Source organism: Gadus chalcogrammus, chromosome 16 (assembly GCF_026213295.1).
Source record: "Gadus chalcogrammus isolate NIFS_2021 chromosome 16, NIFS_Gcha_1.0, whole genome shotgun sequence".
NCBI classification, from domain to species: Eukaryota; Metazoa; Chordata; class Actinopteri; order Gadiformes; family Gadidae; genus Gadus; species Gadus chalcogrammus.
This window is the reverse complement of record NC_079427.1, coordinates 18,687,255-18,707,254: the sequence shown is the minus strand read 5'-3', so window position 1 is coordinate 18,707,254 and position 20,000 is coordinate 18,687,255. Positions and strand designations below refer to the sequence as shown.

General features: G+C 47.6%; 1 protein-coding gene across 1 annotated transcript in view; it reads right to left on the bottom strand.

The window, feature by feature from the left end:
* Window positions 1–1,975: 1,975 nt before the first annotated feature.
* The window catches only part of dscamb (Down syndrome cell adhesion molecule b), a 102,148-nt gene continuing 84,123 nt past the window's right edge, over window positions 1,976–20,000 (bottom strand). Inside the window, exons 24-33 of the mRNA XM_056611804.1 lie at window positions 19,345–19,443; window positions 18,302–18,490; window positions 17,344–17,634; window positions 15,266–15,442; window positions 14,463–14,493; window positions 14,115–14,230; window positions 13,351–13,518; window positions 10,129–10,329; window positions 8,087–8,389; window positions 1,976–2,502 (exon numbers count right to left, since the gene is read on the bottom strand). Coding sequence (XP_056467779.1) covers window positions 1,976–2,502; window positions 8,087–8,389; window positions 10,129–10,329; window positions 13,351–13,518; window positions 14,115–14,230; window positions 14,463–14,493; window positions 15,266–15,442; window positions 17,344–17,634; window positions 18,302–18,490; window positions 19,345–19,443 — 2,102 coding nt within the window. The remainder of the gene's footprint in view (window positions 2,503–8,086; window positions 8,390–10,128; window positions 10,330–13,350; window positions 13,519–14,114; window positions 14,231–14,462; window positions 14,494–15,265; window positions 15,443–17,343; window positions 17,635–18,301; window positions 18,491–19,344; window positions 19,444–20,000) is intronic.

The following is a 20,000-nucleotide window of genomic DNA, read 5'->3' as shown; positions in this document are numbered from 1 at the left end:
GCTGTGACAATGAGTCAATAGCCCTCTGAGAAATTGGAAATAGAGTGTTCAGGTAACAGAGACAAGATTGGATTGTCCCGCTTTTTGCAGAAGTGTAAGTGAAACCCGACTGCGACCTTTATAAGCACTAGAGTCGATCGGGTCGGCACTTTTCGATACCTCAGAGGTGCACATCGGTGACTTATACTAGTGTGTGTGTGTGTGTGTGTGTGTGTGTGTGTGTGTGTGTGTGTGTGTGTGTGTGTGTGTGTGTGTGTGTGTGTGTGTGTGTGTGTGTGTGTGTGTGTGTGTGTGTGTGTGTGTGTAATGATTACATGTGACCTTATCATGGGTTTTTGGTTATGGATTGCGGTACATTAGGAAGTGTGACCTAAAAAAGCAAACAAGGATGACAGGAAGGAGATAAAGTAAGGGGAGGGAGGTTACAAAGTGGTAGGGAGGAAAGAAAAATAATTGAAGGCAATTTGATAGGAAGCAATGCATGATAGTCAATTAGTGTTGACAATGATCCAACAATCTGATGGAATCAGAATGAAATTATGAATCAATCATTCAGTTTACCTCAGTTGATCAATTATTCCTGAAGCTTAATAATTCAAAGAATAATAGGGTAAAGTGCACCAATGAGTTTTTATGAAAACAAATGTGTCTCAGAGACGCGAGAGAGTCTGACAAATACAAGTTAAAGGAATATAAAGACATGGGCGAGTGGCGGTGAGAACAACGCGGGCCAAGTCAGTTAAAGCACTGCCAATCAAAGTCGGATGTGTGCAAACATGACTAAGGACTTTATTAACCAAATCATTTTCCCTGTAATATCCACAAATAAAAGTGATCTCTTTATATATATTCACATTGTATAATTTTCATAGTGTGACAAAAAAAAATCTCTTTTTTTGGGGGATGGGGTGAGGTGGGCTGGGGGGAGGGGGGGAAGGGCGGGAGGGGGGGAAGGGTCGTTTGGAGGGGGGGGGGGAGGGGGGGGGGGGGGGGGGGTCGAGGTTTGGAGGCAGGGGGAGGGGGTCGGGAAGGGGGGGGGGGGGTCCAGCCATTCCTTATTAATTGTCATTTGATCAGTCACCATGCAGTCATCAGTAAGGGGGTTGTAAAACATTACGATTGGTCAGCAATGGCGGGCGTGTCCCACTTCGCTCTTATACGTATCTTCGGCCTCGTCCTGGCCTCAAATCCATTCAGTTTACCTTAGTACACATTTCATCCCACTGCAACAATAAAATAAAAATAAATTAAGAAAGCAATATTCTTCTTCAGGGTGCTCAAGAGTCTTCCTCCATTTCCCTTTTCTTTGTTTTTTGATATTTTCTTCTTTTTTTTATATAATAATAATAATGACTATAATTATCCTCGATATAAATTCAATAGTATTTTTTTCTCTTTCTCAAATTTTAAATAAATCATTTTGGCAATCTTCATATGTTGTCACTTTTAGAATAAAAGAATACTCGAGTAGAAAATAAAAAACTGTGAGAATATTCATTGGAATAGCGATAGAGAGAGAGAGAGTGAGGAAGAGAGAGAGAGCGAATGAGAGAGAGAGATATAATGGAGAGAGAGAGAGAGAGAGAGAGAGAGAGAGAGAGAGAGAGAGAAAGAGAGAGAGAGAGAGAGAGACTGAGAAACAGAGAGAGACAGAGTGAAAGCGAAAGAGAGACGAAAGAAAGGGAAAACATTGAAATAAGATCGACTCGGGATGGGGGGGGAAGAGAAGAAAAGCATCCATTGTGGACGCGAGTCAGAGACGGCTCTATATATATACAACATCTGCTGTTGTGGAAAAATGAAAAAACAACAAAAGGTCCCATCTAAGCGCCTCTCGCCGCGCCTCTTGTCCGCCTCTCTCCCCCGCCCCCCCCCCCCCCCCCCCCCCCCCCCCCCCCCCCGCCCCCCGCAGCATGTGTCTGCGACGGGGGGGGCCGTGGTGCCCGCTAGTCCCCGTTACCCTGGAGTCCCAGTGTTATACCAGCGTGTAGGACTTGGCATAGGGGTTGTTGCTCTGTTTCAGGTGTCCTCTGGAATCCAGCAGTGACTCCTGGGAAGTGCTGAGCTTGGCAGCCTGTGCTTGGGCCAGGTCCCCCGATGAGGGGACCTCTCCACGGGCCTCGCCCCTCTCGCGGGCCTCCCTGTGCGGCAGCGTGGCGGCAGTTCCTGGTTGCCACTGCTGCACCTCCCCCCGCGGTGAGGGCAGCTCCATGGGGGTGGGCTCCATCGGAGGGGGCCTCTTCAGGGTTCGGCTCCGCTGGGGTTCAAGGCAGGTCTGGCCCATGGCTCCTCCTCCTCCTCCTCCTCCTCCTCCTCCTCCTCCACCTCCTCCTGATCCTGGTCCTGCGGCCGTTTCACCTGTAGCACCACCACCTCCTCCTCCTCCTCCTCCTCCTCCTCCACCACCGGAGCTGGCTCCCCCCTGGCGGGCTGTAGCAGCGACGCCGCGGTTCAACAGGAAGTCCATGCGGAGATAAGGTGGCAGGTGCACCAGCTCTCCGCCTGAGAACCAAACACATGGAGGGGAGAGGGGTTAGAGAGAGCATCCACTCAGCCGCGGTGACATCCTGATGCCGAGCAGGCAGTAAGTCTGGTTGTAGATATAGAGGTGTTGAGCTGCGAACGCATGCAAAGAGATCAGAGTGATGTCCAACCTAAACTACAGAATAGGTTGTTTGTCAATGTGACCCGAATTGACCCATATGAGAGTGTGCTGGTACAGGGAACTACCGACTGGGCAAGAGACAGCAAAACGTCACGTTTGTAAAGGTTCTGTCAGCCAAAAGCAAATGGATGATATTCGTTTTTTGGGTTATACACTAATCACAATGCTTATAATAATTATTACATTCTATTTCTGCCAGTTCATTACCTTTAGATGCCACAAAACGTTAAACACTCTGCCTTTAAGGGTTACAAAGGTGTGCATTAAGCACTTTGAAATGATGCTCCATGAAATCCCCAGCATATCTCACATCATTTCAGTCCATTTTTCATTCCATTTATTTTCAATTGGCTACATAGCCACAAACATTAGTGCATCGCAGCCTATTGACAACCTTAGTTGAGCTCATCATCTGACTTTGAGATGCATGACCATATATTTTTGGACATTTTCCTGAAGGGATTTAAGGTAGGTGTAATGGGTACATGCCTCTGTCATTTTGTCATATGTTATACACATATTTCTCTTAGTTTTTCAGCCCCCCATCACTTTAGGCTGAGTCGAAGGTGACGGTTAGGAGATTTTAGGGTTTGGCTTAGGATACATTTAAGTTAGGTTAAATGGTGGTTATGTTTAGGATTAAGGAGAGTTTAAGGTTGAAGTATGGAGTGTAGGAGAAGTTTAGGTTAGGGTAAATCTTAGCTATTTTTAGGATTGAGGAGAGGTTCAAGTCAGGCTAGGTGGTTTTGGTTAGACTGAGGAGAGCTTGGGTTGTTGGGTCAGGCAGAAACTGAGCTTTATGCTTGTGGAATGAGGATAAATAACTTGCATAAACAAAGGCAGAGCAGTAAGTATAGGGAGGGGAAGACTAGGTTAGGAAGAATGAATGTAATCCTAATAACATTGCAGGGGGAAAGCAATAAAATGCACCGCACATTAAGGGGTAAATTGGAGAATGTACCAAACGATGAAGTCTATTCATTATTTTCAGTTTTGCTCCATAAAATACAGAAAGGCAATGCTGACCTAAGCGGCATTATTTGCCAGTGATTACGAGCCGTTCTGCATCTGTGTCAATGAATAAATGCTGAGTAAGAACGAGGAACAGGTTGGGAACGTTCTGGTCTTATCCATGGATGTTATCTATTCTGTTACTGTGTGTTGTCTATCTAACAAGTTTTGCAGAAAACTGCAAGTACACACTTTTGTGAACTATCAGTTTTAAAGAGTGAAAATAAACAGGCCAGGTCAGAAGGAATTATTTACATTTACTACAGGGCAGGGCTGCTGCCTTTAAGACAGATCTAGCTTAGTCATGAAATGTGTCCAGTGAGAGAGAGAGAGAGAGAGATCCAATTGGCTACCTTACTAGTACATTCACTCCCAGGGATCCATGTGTATGCGTGCATGTGGAGGAGTCAGTGCTGAATTAGTTGTTGGGGGCGGTTGCTTTATATTCTTAACAAGAGCTTGAGTGTACATCTGCAACTTAATCTTTACAAAGGTCACTGGGATCAGCACACGCAATCATCTCATTGGTGTTGGTCTACAACACCCACGAACACGGGCACACACACACAAACGCAGCCACCACACACACACATAGCTTAATACGTATAGTCAAACATGTGACCTTGGGGAGTGAGCGCGTGGGTTCATCATGAGCATTAATATTGTACATGGTTTCATAATTATAAATTGGATTACAGCCGGCCAATGGTATGAATGTCTTTGAGTGAGACTTGAATTAAATAAACATTTAAGTGCTTGCATGAGAGCTCATTAGGAATTTCCAAAATCCATCAGCTGGTTAATTGCAAATATGCGTTTAATTGGACAGTCATGTCGACAATATAACAGCCCTTCCCTGCTATGTCGTTATTCTGAGACAGTAGATAAGTAGTGTGTGTGTGTGTGTGTGTGTGTGTGTGTGTGTGTGTGTGTGTGTGTGTGTGTGTGTGTGTGTGTGTGTGTGTGTGTGTGTGTGTGTGTGTGTGTGTGTGTGTGTGTGTGCATGTGTGCAGTAACTATCTGTCCTTTATTTCAATGTACTTAAGCAGCACTTAAAAATTCAAATGCCACATCTGTGGCATTACAATTGTCTCTGCCTCTCTCTGTTCTTTTTCTCATGTACACTTGTTCAGAAAGTCCCTAACACACACACACACACACACACACTGAGCAAGAGAGAGAGAGAGAGAGAGAGAGAGAGGAGAGAGAGAGAGAGAAGATGAGGCGAGAGAGAGAGAAAGAGGAGAGGAGGAGATCGAGAGGGATGAGAAGAGATGAGCGCGGAGAGAGAATGAGGAGAGAGAGAGAGAGATGAGAGAGGAGGGAGAGAGAGAGAAGACGAAGAGGAGAGAGAGAGACGAGAGAGAAGTGAGAGGGAGAGGGAGAGGGAGAGGAGAGAGAGAGAGAGAGAGAGAGAGAGAGAGAGAGAGAGAGATGCACATTATCTGTACTGAGAACAGGGGACAGACAGCGGGAGGTCCATGGGGGGATGAAAGAGAGAAACCAGGAGAGGTGGCGGTGAGTCAGTCAGTCGTGCCGCCACCGTGCGTTTGATACGTGAGGTAAGCCGGGGTCACAGAGGTGTCACAGTTGCAGGGATGGGGAGGGGTAAGGCTGGGGTCAGTGCCTAGCTGTCAATCATACTCCACCCCGGACAAGTCGCCTAGGGGTTCACCGGCCGATCAACAGCTAATGACCAATGTACCGGACCCGAAGAGCCGTCAATTTGTTGTTAAAAACAGCTCATCCATCAAGCTCGTCCACTAGATGGTTATGGTGGAAACATGAATGAGGAAAGGATTAGTTTCTGAGACGATGAGGTCTCCATCCATAAGGAAGTGAGGCTCGTTGACAAGGTAACAGTCATAAGCCAGCGCCTTAAGGACGGGGCGGGCGGAAATAACGAGCACATTGGGCTGTGATGAAGCACGTGCTGCAGTGCTTTGAGCAGAGTTGGTTTACCACCTCCCTGCCTATCGGCCTGTTACCGCAGATGTTCGTAGGAAATGGTGCTATTAAAGGTAAAGAGATTCTGCTGAGTAACCCATCGTGTTCAGGCGGGAGGGGGGCTTCATTGAGTTTGGGTTTGTTTTGCACAGCAGTGGGGGTCTAAGGCCCCGAAGGTTAAAGGCTTTAGATCCACAGAAAGTCGTTGTTACTTTTTTGTTAAAGGTGTTACTCATGCCCCTTCACATTAACTGAACTACTCAGCTGAAATTTAACCCCCGATGCGGTCTGTAGGTTAGCTATCCAGGCACTGTGGAATTGCAGTTTGAGTTCAAGTTGACTTTTACGTAATCCAACCAGGGTGCTAAATACGCACAGTATTAATTAGACCAACTAATCTCGAGAAGTATGAAAGCGTAAGAATGAATACATTCTCCCAGTTACCTGCCAGAGTACCAATGTCATCCTCAAGCTTTAAGTTATATATTAAACCTCATAGTTTAAATCTTATCTTCGCCGCTAGTCTGCCAGTCTACGGTGTTGGGTACCGGCGGCAAAACAGGAAGAGGAAACAGAATCCACCCTGCGTGTTTACTGTGTGGGTAAAGTGAGCCGGCGGGCCGAGCGCGGGCCGATCATACCCCGATCGGCCTCCATTGTGCCGCTAAAGACCTGTTTTGTGTGCCGTGACAATGGCCTCAGATTAGGTTGGGACGGACACGCCTCAGCGCCCCCTCCACCCCCGGGGGACTGGACCATAGGAGTCAGCTGTCATGTCAGCAAGCAATCAATTCATAATGAGCTGCGGAAACCCAAGAGCCAACGCAGCTATGGTGGCCCCTAGACCTGTCTACTGTTATTGGGACAGCCACACACGATAGCACGCACATTGAGACACACACGACACACACACAACAACGTACACATGCACACACGCCCTCACAATAGCGTACACTCTCACACACACACACACACACACACACACACACACACACACACACACACACACACACACACACACACACACACACACACACACACACACACACACACACACACACACACACACACACACACACACACAACACACACACAAACCTACCCTCACAATAGAATGCGTAGACACACACACAAACAAATTTACACCCACCCACACAAAAGCATGCATAGATACACACACAAACACACACACAAACACACACAAAAGCACGCACTCTTAGACACACAAACATACATACACATACCTTAATATATATATATACATATATATAATGCTCAAACACATACACACACACTCACAGGAGAGCAGACACACACACCCACACACATAAATGGTACATGACACCTTCAACAATGCATCATTGGCCCAGACTGACAGTGTAGCATTCCCAGGGAGGAGATGATAGAGGAGCCGTCTACAGGTTGCCCGCATGTGCGCTGTGCGTTTGTCAGTCTGAATGTGCGTGTGTGTGTGTGTGTGTGTGTTCGCTCTTGAGAGGGTGTGTGCGCGCGTGTGTGTGTGTGAGTGTGTGGGTGTGTTCGCTCTTGTGAGGGTGTGTGTGTGTGTGGTCAGCGTTCCAACGGGCTGTACCGTGCCAGACAGCGTAATCAATCATGGGGGTTTGTGGGTAGCGGGCCCGGTTCAGCTGAGGTGAGGCCCGGTCCCACCCCCCCCCCCCACCCCCCCGAGGGGGGACGGTGGCGGCCGAGCTAGAATAAGTTTGGTTTGCAGCGGCCGATAATTAAGTGTTTTCCCCGTGGTAAACAGGCCATTAGGAAACACTTCTGTGTTCTGTTTGGTTTGATAGGATAATGCTTGCAGTTGTGATCGAGAATTCGTGTGAAACGAGTTAGTGCTGTCGTCAGCATAATCCTATACGCACACTTTTCTTAAATAAATGATTCTCATCAAAAAGTAACTTTTTCAACGACTTTAATTAATGGGACATTGATTTATCTTTTTCCGATAGTTTCTGTTGGGGTAGACGACCGGCCCCAACGGGAGCTTACCATCGACACATTGTCAATAGGTCATCAGGGTCAATGCAGATTCACGTATGGCTCTCAGTGTGCGTGTGTATGTGTGTTAGTTTCTGTTTGCATGTGTTTGTGTGTGTGTGTGTGTGTGTGTCTGCTTGTATGTCTTTGTGTTTGTGTGTGTGTGTTTGTTTGTACATGTGTGTGTATGATTGCGTGTGTGTTTTTATGTTTGTGCATAGATATGTGTGCGTGTGATTGTGTGTGTTTATATGTGTGTGTGTGTTAGTGTATACATGTATGTCTGTTTGTATGTCTATGCGTGTGTGCGTGCTGTTGCCTGCATGTGTGTGTCTGTGTGTGCGTGCGTGCCTGCATGCGTGCTTATGCTCTTGCCTGCATGCATGCATACGTGCGCGCGTGCGTGCGTGCGTGCGAGCGTGCGTGCGTGTGTGTGTGTGTGTTTGTGTGTGCGCACGCCCCCACCTGGCCTGTGCGCCTTGGGCGCCGCCATGTTGATGACGCGGCTGACGTCCTGGGGCTTGGGCGGCGAGGCGGTGAAGCGGCAGATGCCCGACTCGGACGGCGTGCTGGACGCCACGCTGTCCGTGTAGTCGTTGGTGCCCGCCGTCATCTGCTCCGACGACGTGTCCGAGATGAAGCACTCGGTGATGGTGAACTTGGCGTGCCGCAGCTGCTCCTCCATCTTGGCGTGCTCGTAGGCGCGCGCCAGCTCCTCATAGGTGGAGGACGCACTCTCCGTGGACACCATGCTGCTGCGGGCGCGGTCTGAGGGCACACACACACACACACACACACACACACACACACACACACACACACACACACACACACACACACACACACACACACACACACACACACACACACACACACAGACTTAACTTAACTAATCTATACTTAGTTTTGTTATTCTGTAGTGTGCTATTCTATGCTGTTATATATTTAGTTTTGCTAGGCTATAGTGTGGTATACTAGACTTTACTACACTATACTTTCTATACTAAGTGTCACTATTCTATAGTATGCTATACTATACCTTCTTCAACTATACTATTTAAAACAAAGTGTTGCTATGCTATATTGTGCTATACTGCACTGTACCTTACTAACCATACAGAGTGCTATATTGTAGTATTTATGCCAGTTGTTGCTATGCTACACTTTGCTATACCGTACTATACCTGACTAAACCAAGCTATCTAATACCAGTTCATGTTATGCTTCAGTGCTATATTGTACTATACTCGGCTTTGCTGTGCTACACTGCGCTATACTGTACTATCTTATACCAGGTGTTGCTATGCTACACTGCGCTATACTGTACTATCTTATACCAGGTGTTGCTATGCTGCAGTGTGCTATACTGTACTATCTTATACCAGGTGTTGCTATGCTGCACTGTGCTATACTGTACTATCTTATACCAGGTGTTGCTATGCTACACTGCGCTATACTGTACTATCTTATACCAGGTGTTGCTATGCTGCAGTGTGCTATACTGTACTATCTTATACCAGGTGTTGCTATGCTACACTGCGCTATACTGTACTTTCTTATACCAGATGTTGCTATGCTACACTGCGCTATACTGTACTATCTTATACCAGGTGTTGCTATGCTGCAGTGTGCTATACTGAACTATCTTATACCAGGTGTTGCTATGCTGCAGTGTGCTATACTGTACTATCTTATACCAGGTGTTGCTATGCTGCAGTGTGCTATACTGTACTATCTTATACCAGGTGTTGCTATGCTGCAGTGTGCTATACTGTACTATCTTATACCAGGTGTTGCTATGCTGCAGTGTGCTATACTGTACAATCTTATACCAGGTGTTGCTATGCTGCAGAGTGCTATACTGTACTATCTTATACCAGGTGTTGCTATGCTGCAGTGTGCTATACTGTACTATCTTATACCAGGTGTTGCTATCCTGCAGAGTGCTATACTGTACTATCTTATACCAGGTGTTGCTATGCTGCAGTGTGCTATATTGTACTATCTTATACCAGGTGTTGCTATCCTGCAGAGTGCTATACCGTACTATCTTATACCAGGTGTCGCTATGCTGCAGAGTGCTATACTGTACTATCTTATACCAGGTGTTGCTATGCTGCAGTGTGCTATACTGTACTATCTTATACCAGGTGTTGCTATGCTGCAGTGTGCTATACTGTACTATCTTATACCAGGTGTTGCTATGCTGCAGTGTGCTATACTGTACTATTTATGCCAGATGTTGCTCTGCTACACTGTGCTATAAAGGGCATATTAAGGTCCCACGTTCCCGCGTAGCAATGACCACGCAGACGCCTCGACGCAGTTTATGTTTACGTTTATGGTTCTGCGTCGGGTTTTAGTAAGCAGACCAATCACAGCCCTTGCTGCTGCGTCGCCTCGACGGGAGGTTACGATTTTTGGGATTTCTTTGCGTGAATGTGGAACCATAATGGGCCCTTAAGGTGCCCTACTGTGTTCTGTGGGGCTGTTGCCAGGCCTCTCACCCGTGTCCTGGGAGGGGCTGACGCTGTAGCTGTCGCTCTCCTTGTCCACGGAGCCGGTGGCGCGGGGCGTGGGCAGCCTCCAGTCGGTGGTCAGGGTGTGGGAGGAGCTGGTGGGGTGCGGGCGGTTCAGGGTCCACTGGCTGGCGTAGCGGCTGCGGGCCGCGGCAGGCCCGGCTTTGGCAGTGCGTCTGGCAGTGGGATCTGGGGGCGGGGGGGGGGGGGGGGGGGGCGGGGGCCGGGGCGTGGGCGGTCGGGATGGGATGTAAAGGAGACAAGGGGGCGGGGATGGTTACTGGCCGTTCTCCTTGAGTGAACGGTAAATAGACTGCATTTATATAGCGCTTTTATCCAAAGCGCTCTACAACATTGCCTAGCATTCACCCATTCAGGCACACATTCACACACCGACAGCAGCGTCGGCCATGCAAGGCGACAGCCAGCTCGTCGGGAGCAGTTAGGGTTATGTGTCCTGCTCAGGGACACCTCGACATTCAGCTAGGAGGAGCCGGGGATCGAACTAGCGACCTTGTGGTTACCGGCCAACACGCTCTTCCTCCTGAGCTACTGCCGTACAGAATCAGTATCAGATCTTAAACGCTCAGCAGAAGACAACGTGGAGGCTTGATGCTCGAGCCTTGAGGAAGGGCTTGATTCAGAATGTAAAGACTAAAGGAGGTTTACGCTCTGTGGATGCACCTACACATCCGCCACGCATTATGTGATGGGTCACACTGTATGATAGCAGAATAATTATGTTTTTTTCATCTGTGTTACAGGGAAGGCCAAGACAATTTCAGCCCAAAAAATATAGACTTTTTAAAATTTGTTTGGGTGTGTTTTTTTTGTGCATCCACATTTGCGTAACTCCTGAAACTATAACCAGAATAACAAAGCCATAAACACAGAATCCATAAATCTATAAAAAAAAATCTCAGAAATAAAACAGCCTAAGATGCATATTTATTGGTCATTGGTGCCCACGAATAATTTGGCAGCCGGGCGCCTGTTCCCAAACAGCCCGATCGTTACGGCTCCTATCCACCGTGTGTTAACTTCCTGATCAACATTAAGGTCCTACGCGGCGCCATGTGATAGTCATGATGGTACCATCCGTCTGAGGGTGCCCGTACCCGGATTGAAATAACCTGGTGTTCAATGAGGGGCCCAGACACCCTGAAGTGCTCCGCGCGGCCGGGCCCCGGTAAGAATGGGGCCCATTGGAGGTGCCGCTTGATTGGATGTGGGCAGGGGAAGAATGCGTCTGGTAACCGTAGTAGGTCAGGGAGGAGTGATTCCATCAGATTAAAAAACATGGAGACGGAGACGGAGTGGGAGGTGGAAGGGTGGAGTGGGGGGGAGCCTGAGTTTGAACAGCAGGGGTTGGGGAGGGCAAGGGCTGAGTCAGCAGATTGGATTCAAGCCCCACTGGCCGGGGCGGAATGAGTCGATCGTGTGTGTGTGTGTGTGTGTGTGTGTGTGTGTGTGTGTGTGTGTGTGTGTGTGTGTGTGTGTGTGTGTGTGTGTGTGTGTGTGTGTGTGTGTGTGTGTGTGTGTGTGTGTGTGTGTGTGTGTGTGCGTGCATGTGTATATGTGTGTGTAAGCAGCCCTCTGTGTGTATATGTGTGTGAATGCTTGCACCTGAGAGTGTTTGCTTTTGCCGCATGTGCTTTCACAGACTGCTTGTGCAAATGCTGTGTGTGTGTGTGTGTGTGTGTGTGTGTGTGTGTGTGTGTGTGTGTGTGTGTGTGTGTGTGTGTGTGTGTGTGTGTGTGTGTGTGTGTGTGTGTGTGTGTGTGTGTGTGTATGCTCCTGCATGGCTGTGTTCCTCCAAGCTATAGTGTGTGCTTGTGTGTGTGTGTGTGTGTGTGTGTGTGTGTGTGTGTGTGTGTGTGTGTGTGTGTGTGTGTGTGTGTGTGTGTGTGTGTGTGTGTGTGTGTGTGTATGTGTGTGTGTGTGTGTGTGTGTGTGTGTGTGTGTATCTGTGTGTCGGTGTAGGTGTGTGTGTGTGTGTGTGTGTGTGTGTGTGTGTGTGTGTGTCTGTGTGTGTGTGTGTGTATGCGTGTGTGTATCTGTGTGTCTATTTAGGTGTGTGTGTGTGTGTCTGTGTGTGTGTGTCTGTGTGTGTGTGTTTGTGTAGGTGTGTTTGTGTGTGTGTGTGTGTGTGTGTGTGTGTGTGTGTGTGTGTGTGTGTGTGTGTGTGTGTGTGTGTGTGTGTGTGTGTGTGTGTGTGTGTGTGTGTGTGTGTGTGTCTCTATGTGTCTGTGTGTGTATGTAGGTGTGTATGTCTGGGCCTCGGGTGACCATTTGTATGAGGCCGGTCAGGAGAGGAAGTGTCAGGAAGCGAGCAGCGTGATCACTAGTCTTCATCAGTGCTGCTCCGGTAGAGCCTAAACACGGTGAAGCCTTCTAGGGCTGGCCCGCGGGCCCTGGTAAAGCTGACCGATGCAGGGTCTGAGGCGGCCGTCCGATGGCGGTTCAATACGAGTAAAGGACGAGGCAGGTCGGAGGAACGACCGGCCTGCCGTGCGATTCAGATAAATTACCCCCCCGTGGCTCGAGTTTTGTTTTGAGGTGCCCAGAGGGGTCATTCTCTCGCTCACTAGAGCCTCCAAATTATCTGCACCCCTTACGTTCAGGAAGAAAAACGGATTGATCGGCAGTAAGGAAGAAATAAGAAGATTAATTGCAGCTTCCATATCGCAAGCGGCATGGAGCACAGAGATGACTTACAAGTGATTATTTTATTCTAATCGCGCACACTTTTTTTTATCAATTGTTCGACCGCCCACGTGGGCAACTTCTGTGTTCAAAGAAAAAAGGCTGGGCAATATTTTAAACTGTTTGCATGATTTGTATTTGATCATGATTTTACACATTTATTATGAGCCTATCTCTCCTGCACATTTGGGGTTACATAAGCCGGTGAAACAACATAAAGCGCACTCGGCCAGATAAAACAGATATAACTATCTTAAACAGCGTTTGAAATGTCCACAGTAATCATTAAACACCTGCATGTTTATTTCAAATTAAACGCCTCTTTGTTACTCAATTTCAACATCTACCTCCCATCCATCAACCTATTAACACATTCTCTCCATTATTGACCGTTCAGACACATTTCATTAGGGATTAGTAGGACCTGGACTACAACCAGACATAGTTAGTGGTACAGTGTTAGCAGTTAGTATAAAAAGTAGGAAGTAAGCTTGGAGCACTGACGGTGATGGTGCGACTCACTGGTTCCTGGCCTGGCGTCGGACACGTCCACCAGGGGCCCCGTGGCCTGGGACAGGGACTGGTAGTGGACCGTGTGGGTCACTGTGGAGGACTTCTGCTTATTGGTCTCGCCAAAATCATTGTCGGTTAACAGCACTGTGGACCGGTCGTCTGGACGACAGGGAGGAGGGAAAGAGAGACAGAGACAGAGAGAGAGGGAGACAGGGAGAGAGACAGGGAGAGAGAGAGAGAGAGAGAGAGAGAGAGAGAGAGAGAGAGAGAGAGAGAGAGAGAGAGAGAGAGAGAGAGAGAGAGAGAGAGAGAGAGGGAGAGAGAGAGAGAGACACAGACAGACAGACAGACAGACAGACAGACAGACAGACAGACAGACAGACAGACAGACAGACAGACAGACAGACAGACAGACAGACAGACAGACAGAGAGAGAGAGAGGGAGATAGACAGAGAGAGAGAGAGATGGAGAGAGAGAGAGAGAGAGAGAGAGGGAGATAGACAGAGAGAGAGAGAGATGGAGAGAGAGGGAGGAGATGGACAGAGAGAGGAAGAAAGAGAGAGAAAGAGAAAGAGAAAAAGAGATCAAAGCCAGGCATTGGGACCGTTCACGTCTCGGCGTGACTGTGTGTTGCAACTGACTGAATCGTTAATTTCCAAAGCCCTTGAAGTCACATGAATTCATAACAACACGGTTCCCAGCGCCGCACGAGGAGGGCGAACGGGCGTCTCTGCCGAGCCAAACTTCTCCTCACCGATTGTCTCCATTGTGTCTCTCTCCTCGATGAGCAGCTGCGCTCGGGGGATGTCGATGTGCATTCGTAACGTCTGCTGCTGTTTGTTCACCGTGTCGGGGGTCCGGGTATTCTTACTGGAGGGATCAACAGGAAGAGCTTCATGAGTTCAAGGTTGTTGTTTTTCTGTATTTTGGTGTGACTGCATTGCGCGGAGAAAATCGGAATCTAATCCGATTTCTCAGCAAACATTTGCACGGCGTTGTTCCAGAAAGGCCACAGGGATAGTGTGTCTGGTATGTGGTGATGTGCACAGCTGCATTGTACGTTGCTTTTATTGCTTAAAGTGGTAGATTTTGCCGAACGTACCTCATCAGCATTTCTGCCAGGCTTTTGGCATCTGTGAAGTCAGCAAAGAGTTAGTAAGGGTAGTAAATAAAAGTAATAGAAGTTGACAAGCTCACTGCAGAAAAAATATCAAGCAAACAAGAAACTAATCAGACTCCCTCTCTCACGCACATACTTTCTCTCCAACACACACACACACACACACACAAACACAAACGCACACGCACACACAAACATTCCCTCTCTCTCCCCCTCCCTCCCCCCTCTCTCTCTCTCTCTCTCTCTCTCTCTCTCTCTCTCTCTCTCTCTCCCCCTCTCCCTCCCCCTCTCCCTCCCTCTCTCCCCCTCCCTCTCTCTCTCTCTCTCTCTCTCTCTCTCTCTCTCTCTCTCTCTTTCCTCTCTCTCTCTCTCTCTCTCTCTCTCTCTCTCTCTCTCTCTCTCTCTCTCTCTCTCTCTCTCTCTCTCTCTCTATTTGAAGTTTCCTCTTAATTACCAGGGTAAAGTCATTGCATCTAATTTCTGCTTCGCTAACTTTAATTGGTGCATGTCTACTTTAGTTTTAAGGCATTTTAATTGCATAGTGTTCTAACTATGTCAGCCCGCCACTATGTATGTGTTGTCGATGTGTTGGTAAATGTGTAGCTAAGTGTATCGATACAAGCATTTATTGCACGCTACTCTTGAATGCCTATTTCTACTGCATTTACTTAAGACTCAAAACTGGCTTTGATCGAAGCACCAAATCGACCTGATGCTCACTGAACATTTACAGCTAATGACAGCTCATCTCAACACCCCATGTCCAGTGTGTAAAAGCGACCGACCTCTGAGTCTCTTCAGCCTCTGCTCCCTCCTCCTCCTCTTCAGCACCATCAGCATGATGAAGGCCAGCACCACCACCACCAAAATGGACGTGATGGTCACCACCATTTTCAGGCCCCCGCTCCCAGACATGTTGACCGAGATGGGGTCCCCCGTGTTCAGCAGTGGGGGGATTGTACCTGGGTAGAGGGGAAGAGGACACGACGCAATGGAATGAAAACTACACTTCCCAGCATGCCATTCGATTTCAGTTGGTTGAAAATAGGTCAATGGGGCAGCTCGCTGGGGCTAGTGCGATAACCGTGAAGGTAGTATTTATTGTAGGGTTCCAGGTTCGATTCCCACTAGTGGTCCTGTGCAACATGTCAATCCTCTCTTCTCCAGCCAACCGTCCTATCATGCTACACTCTCCGTAAAGACCACAAAGAGTGCATAGGAGTCTGGTGAATGTCAAGCAATTGAGGCCCTAGTATGTAAGTCCACTGTGTTAACATTGTATTTAGTGTGCTGCTTTTGGCCGACGTGACTCGCAGTGAATCTGAGACACATGTCATCATCAAGGAGCAGGTTGGGTTCAGGCCTCTTCCTTAAGGACACCTCTGTCGATTTCGGACGTTGGGTTTCAAACACAGGACCTCAAACACCCTCAACCTCACCATACTATCCGCTGAACAGAAGAATAGGATAATAGATACACGTGCGTGAGCCAAATGCAGCAAACGCATGTCCGTGTGCATACTTTTTCACATTTCACACAACTTAATAAAACACAATTACAATACATTTGAATACTAAGAAACAGCTCTCTTGTATTGATGTCTAATCTAGCGCCTGCGACTGGTCAACTTCTTTGGTCACCATATGGCGCTGCTCTGTCACGAAGAGTTCAGGTCAGCTGCAGCCTGACGCTGACCGCTGATTGGGGGAGGGCGAGGGGGGCTAGGATGGGCAGAGCGAGGCACCAGGTGCAGGGGAGGCCGGCTGTACTCTACAAGTCTCCTGGGCGTTCCCTCTGCAGCTGAGCTCGGACAGTGGGGAGCAGCCACCAAACTGACTACAACCGCCAATCACAGATGGTTTCATTGTGCACACACACACTGACACACACACACACACACATGTGTAAACACATGAACATACATGCACACAAACGTGTATCTGTTAACACACACAAGGACCAGACCCGTGCGCACACACACACACACGGGCACGCACACGCACACACACACACACACACACACATGCACACACACACACACACACACACACACACACACACACACACACACACACACACACACACACACACACACACACACACACACACACACACACACACACACGCACTAACGTGAGTACAAAATGTACACAGACGTCCCCGCTGGAGCACAAAGCCCTCAAGTGGTACAAATCTTCCGGAAGAGACAGAATAGAGCAAGCTGTACTACATCAGAGCCTTGCCGTTCCCCTCCAGGGACCCCAGACGATCCCTCAGAGAAACCGCACCGGTCCCCGCAGTAAATACACGCCTTGCCTCGCTGGGAGACGTCTTCACACGCTATACACACACACTGTGCCTCCCAACACTGTCAGTGCAATCTGACGGACTCTTGGAGAATTGTTATTCCCGGCAGCGAAGATTAAATAGAGGAAACGTAAGGAGAGGATTTTTTGCTGATAAAGTCTTTTCTGGGTACAAATCATTCCCTGAATATTGGAAGCAGAGTTCGATACGACCCCAAAAGGGTTTAAAGTCGTACAGATGCTCTCTGCTTGTGTCCATGGTCAAACTACCATGAAACCATCCCCTGTTCTACCTATGAGAGAGCCTTCCATCATCAAAGTTCAACTTGGTACTTCTTGACCAAAAATAACAAAAGTATGCTTCTTGACCAAAATACATTGTATACAAAGTATTAAAAATAACCAAGCCTCCAGATGTTATTATGCTTATTGTAAAATGGTGAAAGTTAAGTGAAAAGGCTCAAACTCAGTAATAACTTTTCCCCTTCCCAATCCCCCGATCCCTCCATCCGGTATGACTGGAGCAGGGTTATCGGCCAATCGGACGGAGCCTTACTTCCGTCTGGGTTGAGCGTGGCGAAGGTGATCCTCTTCTCGGCCGAGCCGGCGCTGTTGGTGACCTTCATCTGCAGCTCGTACCAGGTGGCCTCCAGCAGGTCGTACAGGATGTAGCTCTTGGTGAGCGAGGTGCGCTGCGCCGTGGTCCACGTGGCCGAGTCCACCGCGCGGTACTCCAGGATGAAGGACGTGATTGGGCAGCCGCCGTTGTTCCAGCCAATCAGGTTGAGCCGGACCCTGGTGGAGTTGATGCTGGTGAAGAGCTCGTGTTCTTTGGCAAACTGGGGTTCTGGTGGGCGGAGGGAGATGGGAGGTCAGGCACCAGCAGAAGAATCACACATTTTGAATGTTGTAACAAGAGGGGGCAGAAAAGACTGAGTTTCTGAAGATAAAATACCCCATAAGACACATTTTCCCCTCTTCTCCCTTCCTCCCTAGGTTTCTCCATCATTGAGTAATGTTGCATGTCACACATTTTTGATTGACAAGCTAGAATGCTTCCCTGAAACAATCAGGAAAGAGATGCCCTGATTGGTTAGATATGCGCCAATAGTGGTCTACCCTTGACACAGAGAAGCAGACAAGTAAACTACAAACGCAAAGGATAATCTAACTAATAGCTGACGGATTGCTTGGCCATTTCCCACAATTAAACTCAAATAATAGCCATTTTACTAAAATGAAATAGACATGTTTTCTGAACGCTATAGAATGTATGTCAATTATGGAACTAAGCCTATTGATCCAAAGAACAGATATGATTACTTCAAAGTGTGTTGAACCATAGGATCCCCCATTTTCATAGCTTTAGGACTCATCCTTCTAAACAACCTTAGAATTAGACTTTAAACCTTCCGGTGAGATTGAGCCTTAATGAATCTACGAGGAGAGTGGCTGCTGTGCTGAGGAGTAGTGTGCCGTCTGAATAACATTGGAGAGGGTTTGGCGTTCATTACCTTTCCCATGAGTCTTGGCCTCGATGATCTCACTGATCCGCCCCGGCCCCACGGCATTCTGGGCCGTGAGCGTGAACTTGTACCAGGTGCCACACTTGAGGTTCTCAAGGCGGTACGAACGTTCGCTGGGGCTGATGGGAAAGCTGCCCCACTGCTCACTGTTGTCCTCGGAGTACTGCAGGATGTAACCTGCAAGGGTCAGGGATAAAGGTCAGAGGTCAAGGGTTAAAGGGCAGAGAGAAGTGGAGAGAGAAAAGGATAGAGAGAGTGGGAGAAAGAGTGAGAGTGAGAGAAAGAGAGCGATCATGCAGATACTGAATGAAACATAAACAGTACACAACTAATTTGGGCATTTACATTTTCCGAGTCAAAAATTTAACAATATCATTCAACTGAAAGATGCAGGGTTAGTAGGGCTGATATGATGATGTAAGTATACATCATTTATAGCATAAGCGTACATAAAGCTCCTTCACTAATGCATTTGGAAGTCTTCATATCCTATCGAGTGAGATTACATTCATGAACTTTGAAACAAAACGACAATTCAAAGTTCGCATCTGGTGAAATTCCTGTCCAGTGATGGATGATGCCTGACTCCGACAGAACAGTGTCCCCTCGGTCGGGGAGGGAGGTGGGAATGGCCCTCAGCTGCTACTCTGGGAGGGAGAACACGCCTTGTGACCGACGATTAGCTACAAGGATAAATCGCCAGCGCATCTTTGATTGTGCCGCTGTGATTGTGCCGCTGTGATTGGTTCCCCCTCGAAGATGGAGCACTTTAATCTTCCGCTCCAACACATCTAATCGTCACCGTTACTTTTTAATCCTGCCAACCGGCCACTTTTCCAAGTTGTATCGAAGGAAAGCCCTGAACGGTCACACGGGACAATGAAATAACACCGGGAATTTGGATTAAACGCTAGTGTTTGACATGAGGTCAGATTGTCATTAATGACAAAAGTGAATGGGAGGGTTGTTAGAGAATCCAACAATCGGTGTAATTCTGTGTGTTAGTGTGTGTGTGCTTGTGTCATACTAACCTCTAATGGAGCTCCCTCCATTGTCCCCCGGTATCCAAGACAGCGTGATGGATGTAGTGGTTGTCTTGGTAACGGTAAGGCGTGGCTGGTCAGGGGGGACTGTGGAGAGGAGTTGATGACTTTGTGAGATTACCGGTCGCCAATTACTTAGGAAGGTATTCGACATAGCTTTCAAAACTTCTTCTTTGTTTTTGGAGATTCTTAACAGTATTGTTTTTAAGACACATCTTTTTCTTGAAGAGAGATCATGTGTCACATGAAGATCATATGTCACATGCAGGTATTCTAATTAATTTAACTTTCTTATCCACTTTTGATGGGACCATTGCCATTGTACCCTTATACTTTTATAATAGTGATCTTGTATGGCAAGGGAACTGTGTATTTACTGTCTTTACATTCATATTCATTCAGAAATTTAGCAGACACTTTTGTTTAAACTTTTACATGACTTCCAGGTAAGTCTAAGAACAATCTATGCATATCTATATTGATATTGAATATTTATTTACTACAATAATATAAATTGTGTACTACTGAGTTCTACATTAGAAATGTGTGTTGTTAGAATTATTGTTACTGTAATTACTTATAAATGATCCAATGGGACTAATGAACGACGGTAGTGGTAACTATCACAATTTGAGAGTGTGTGC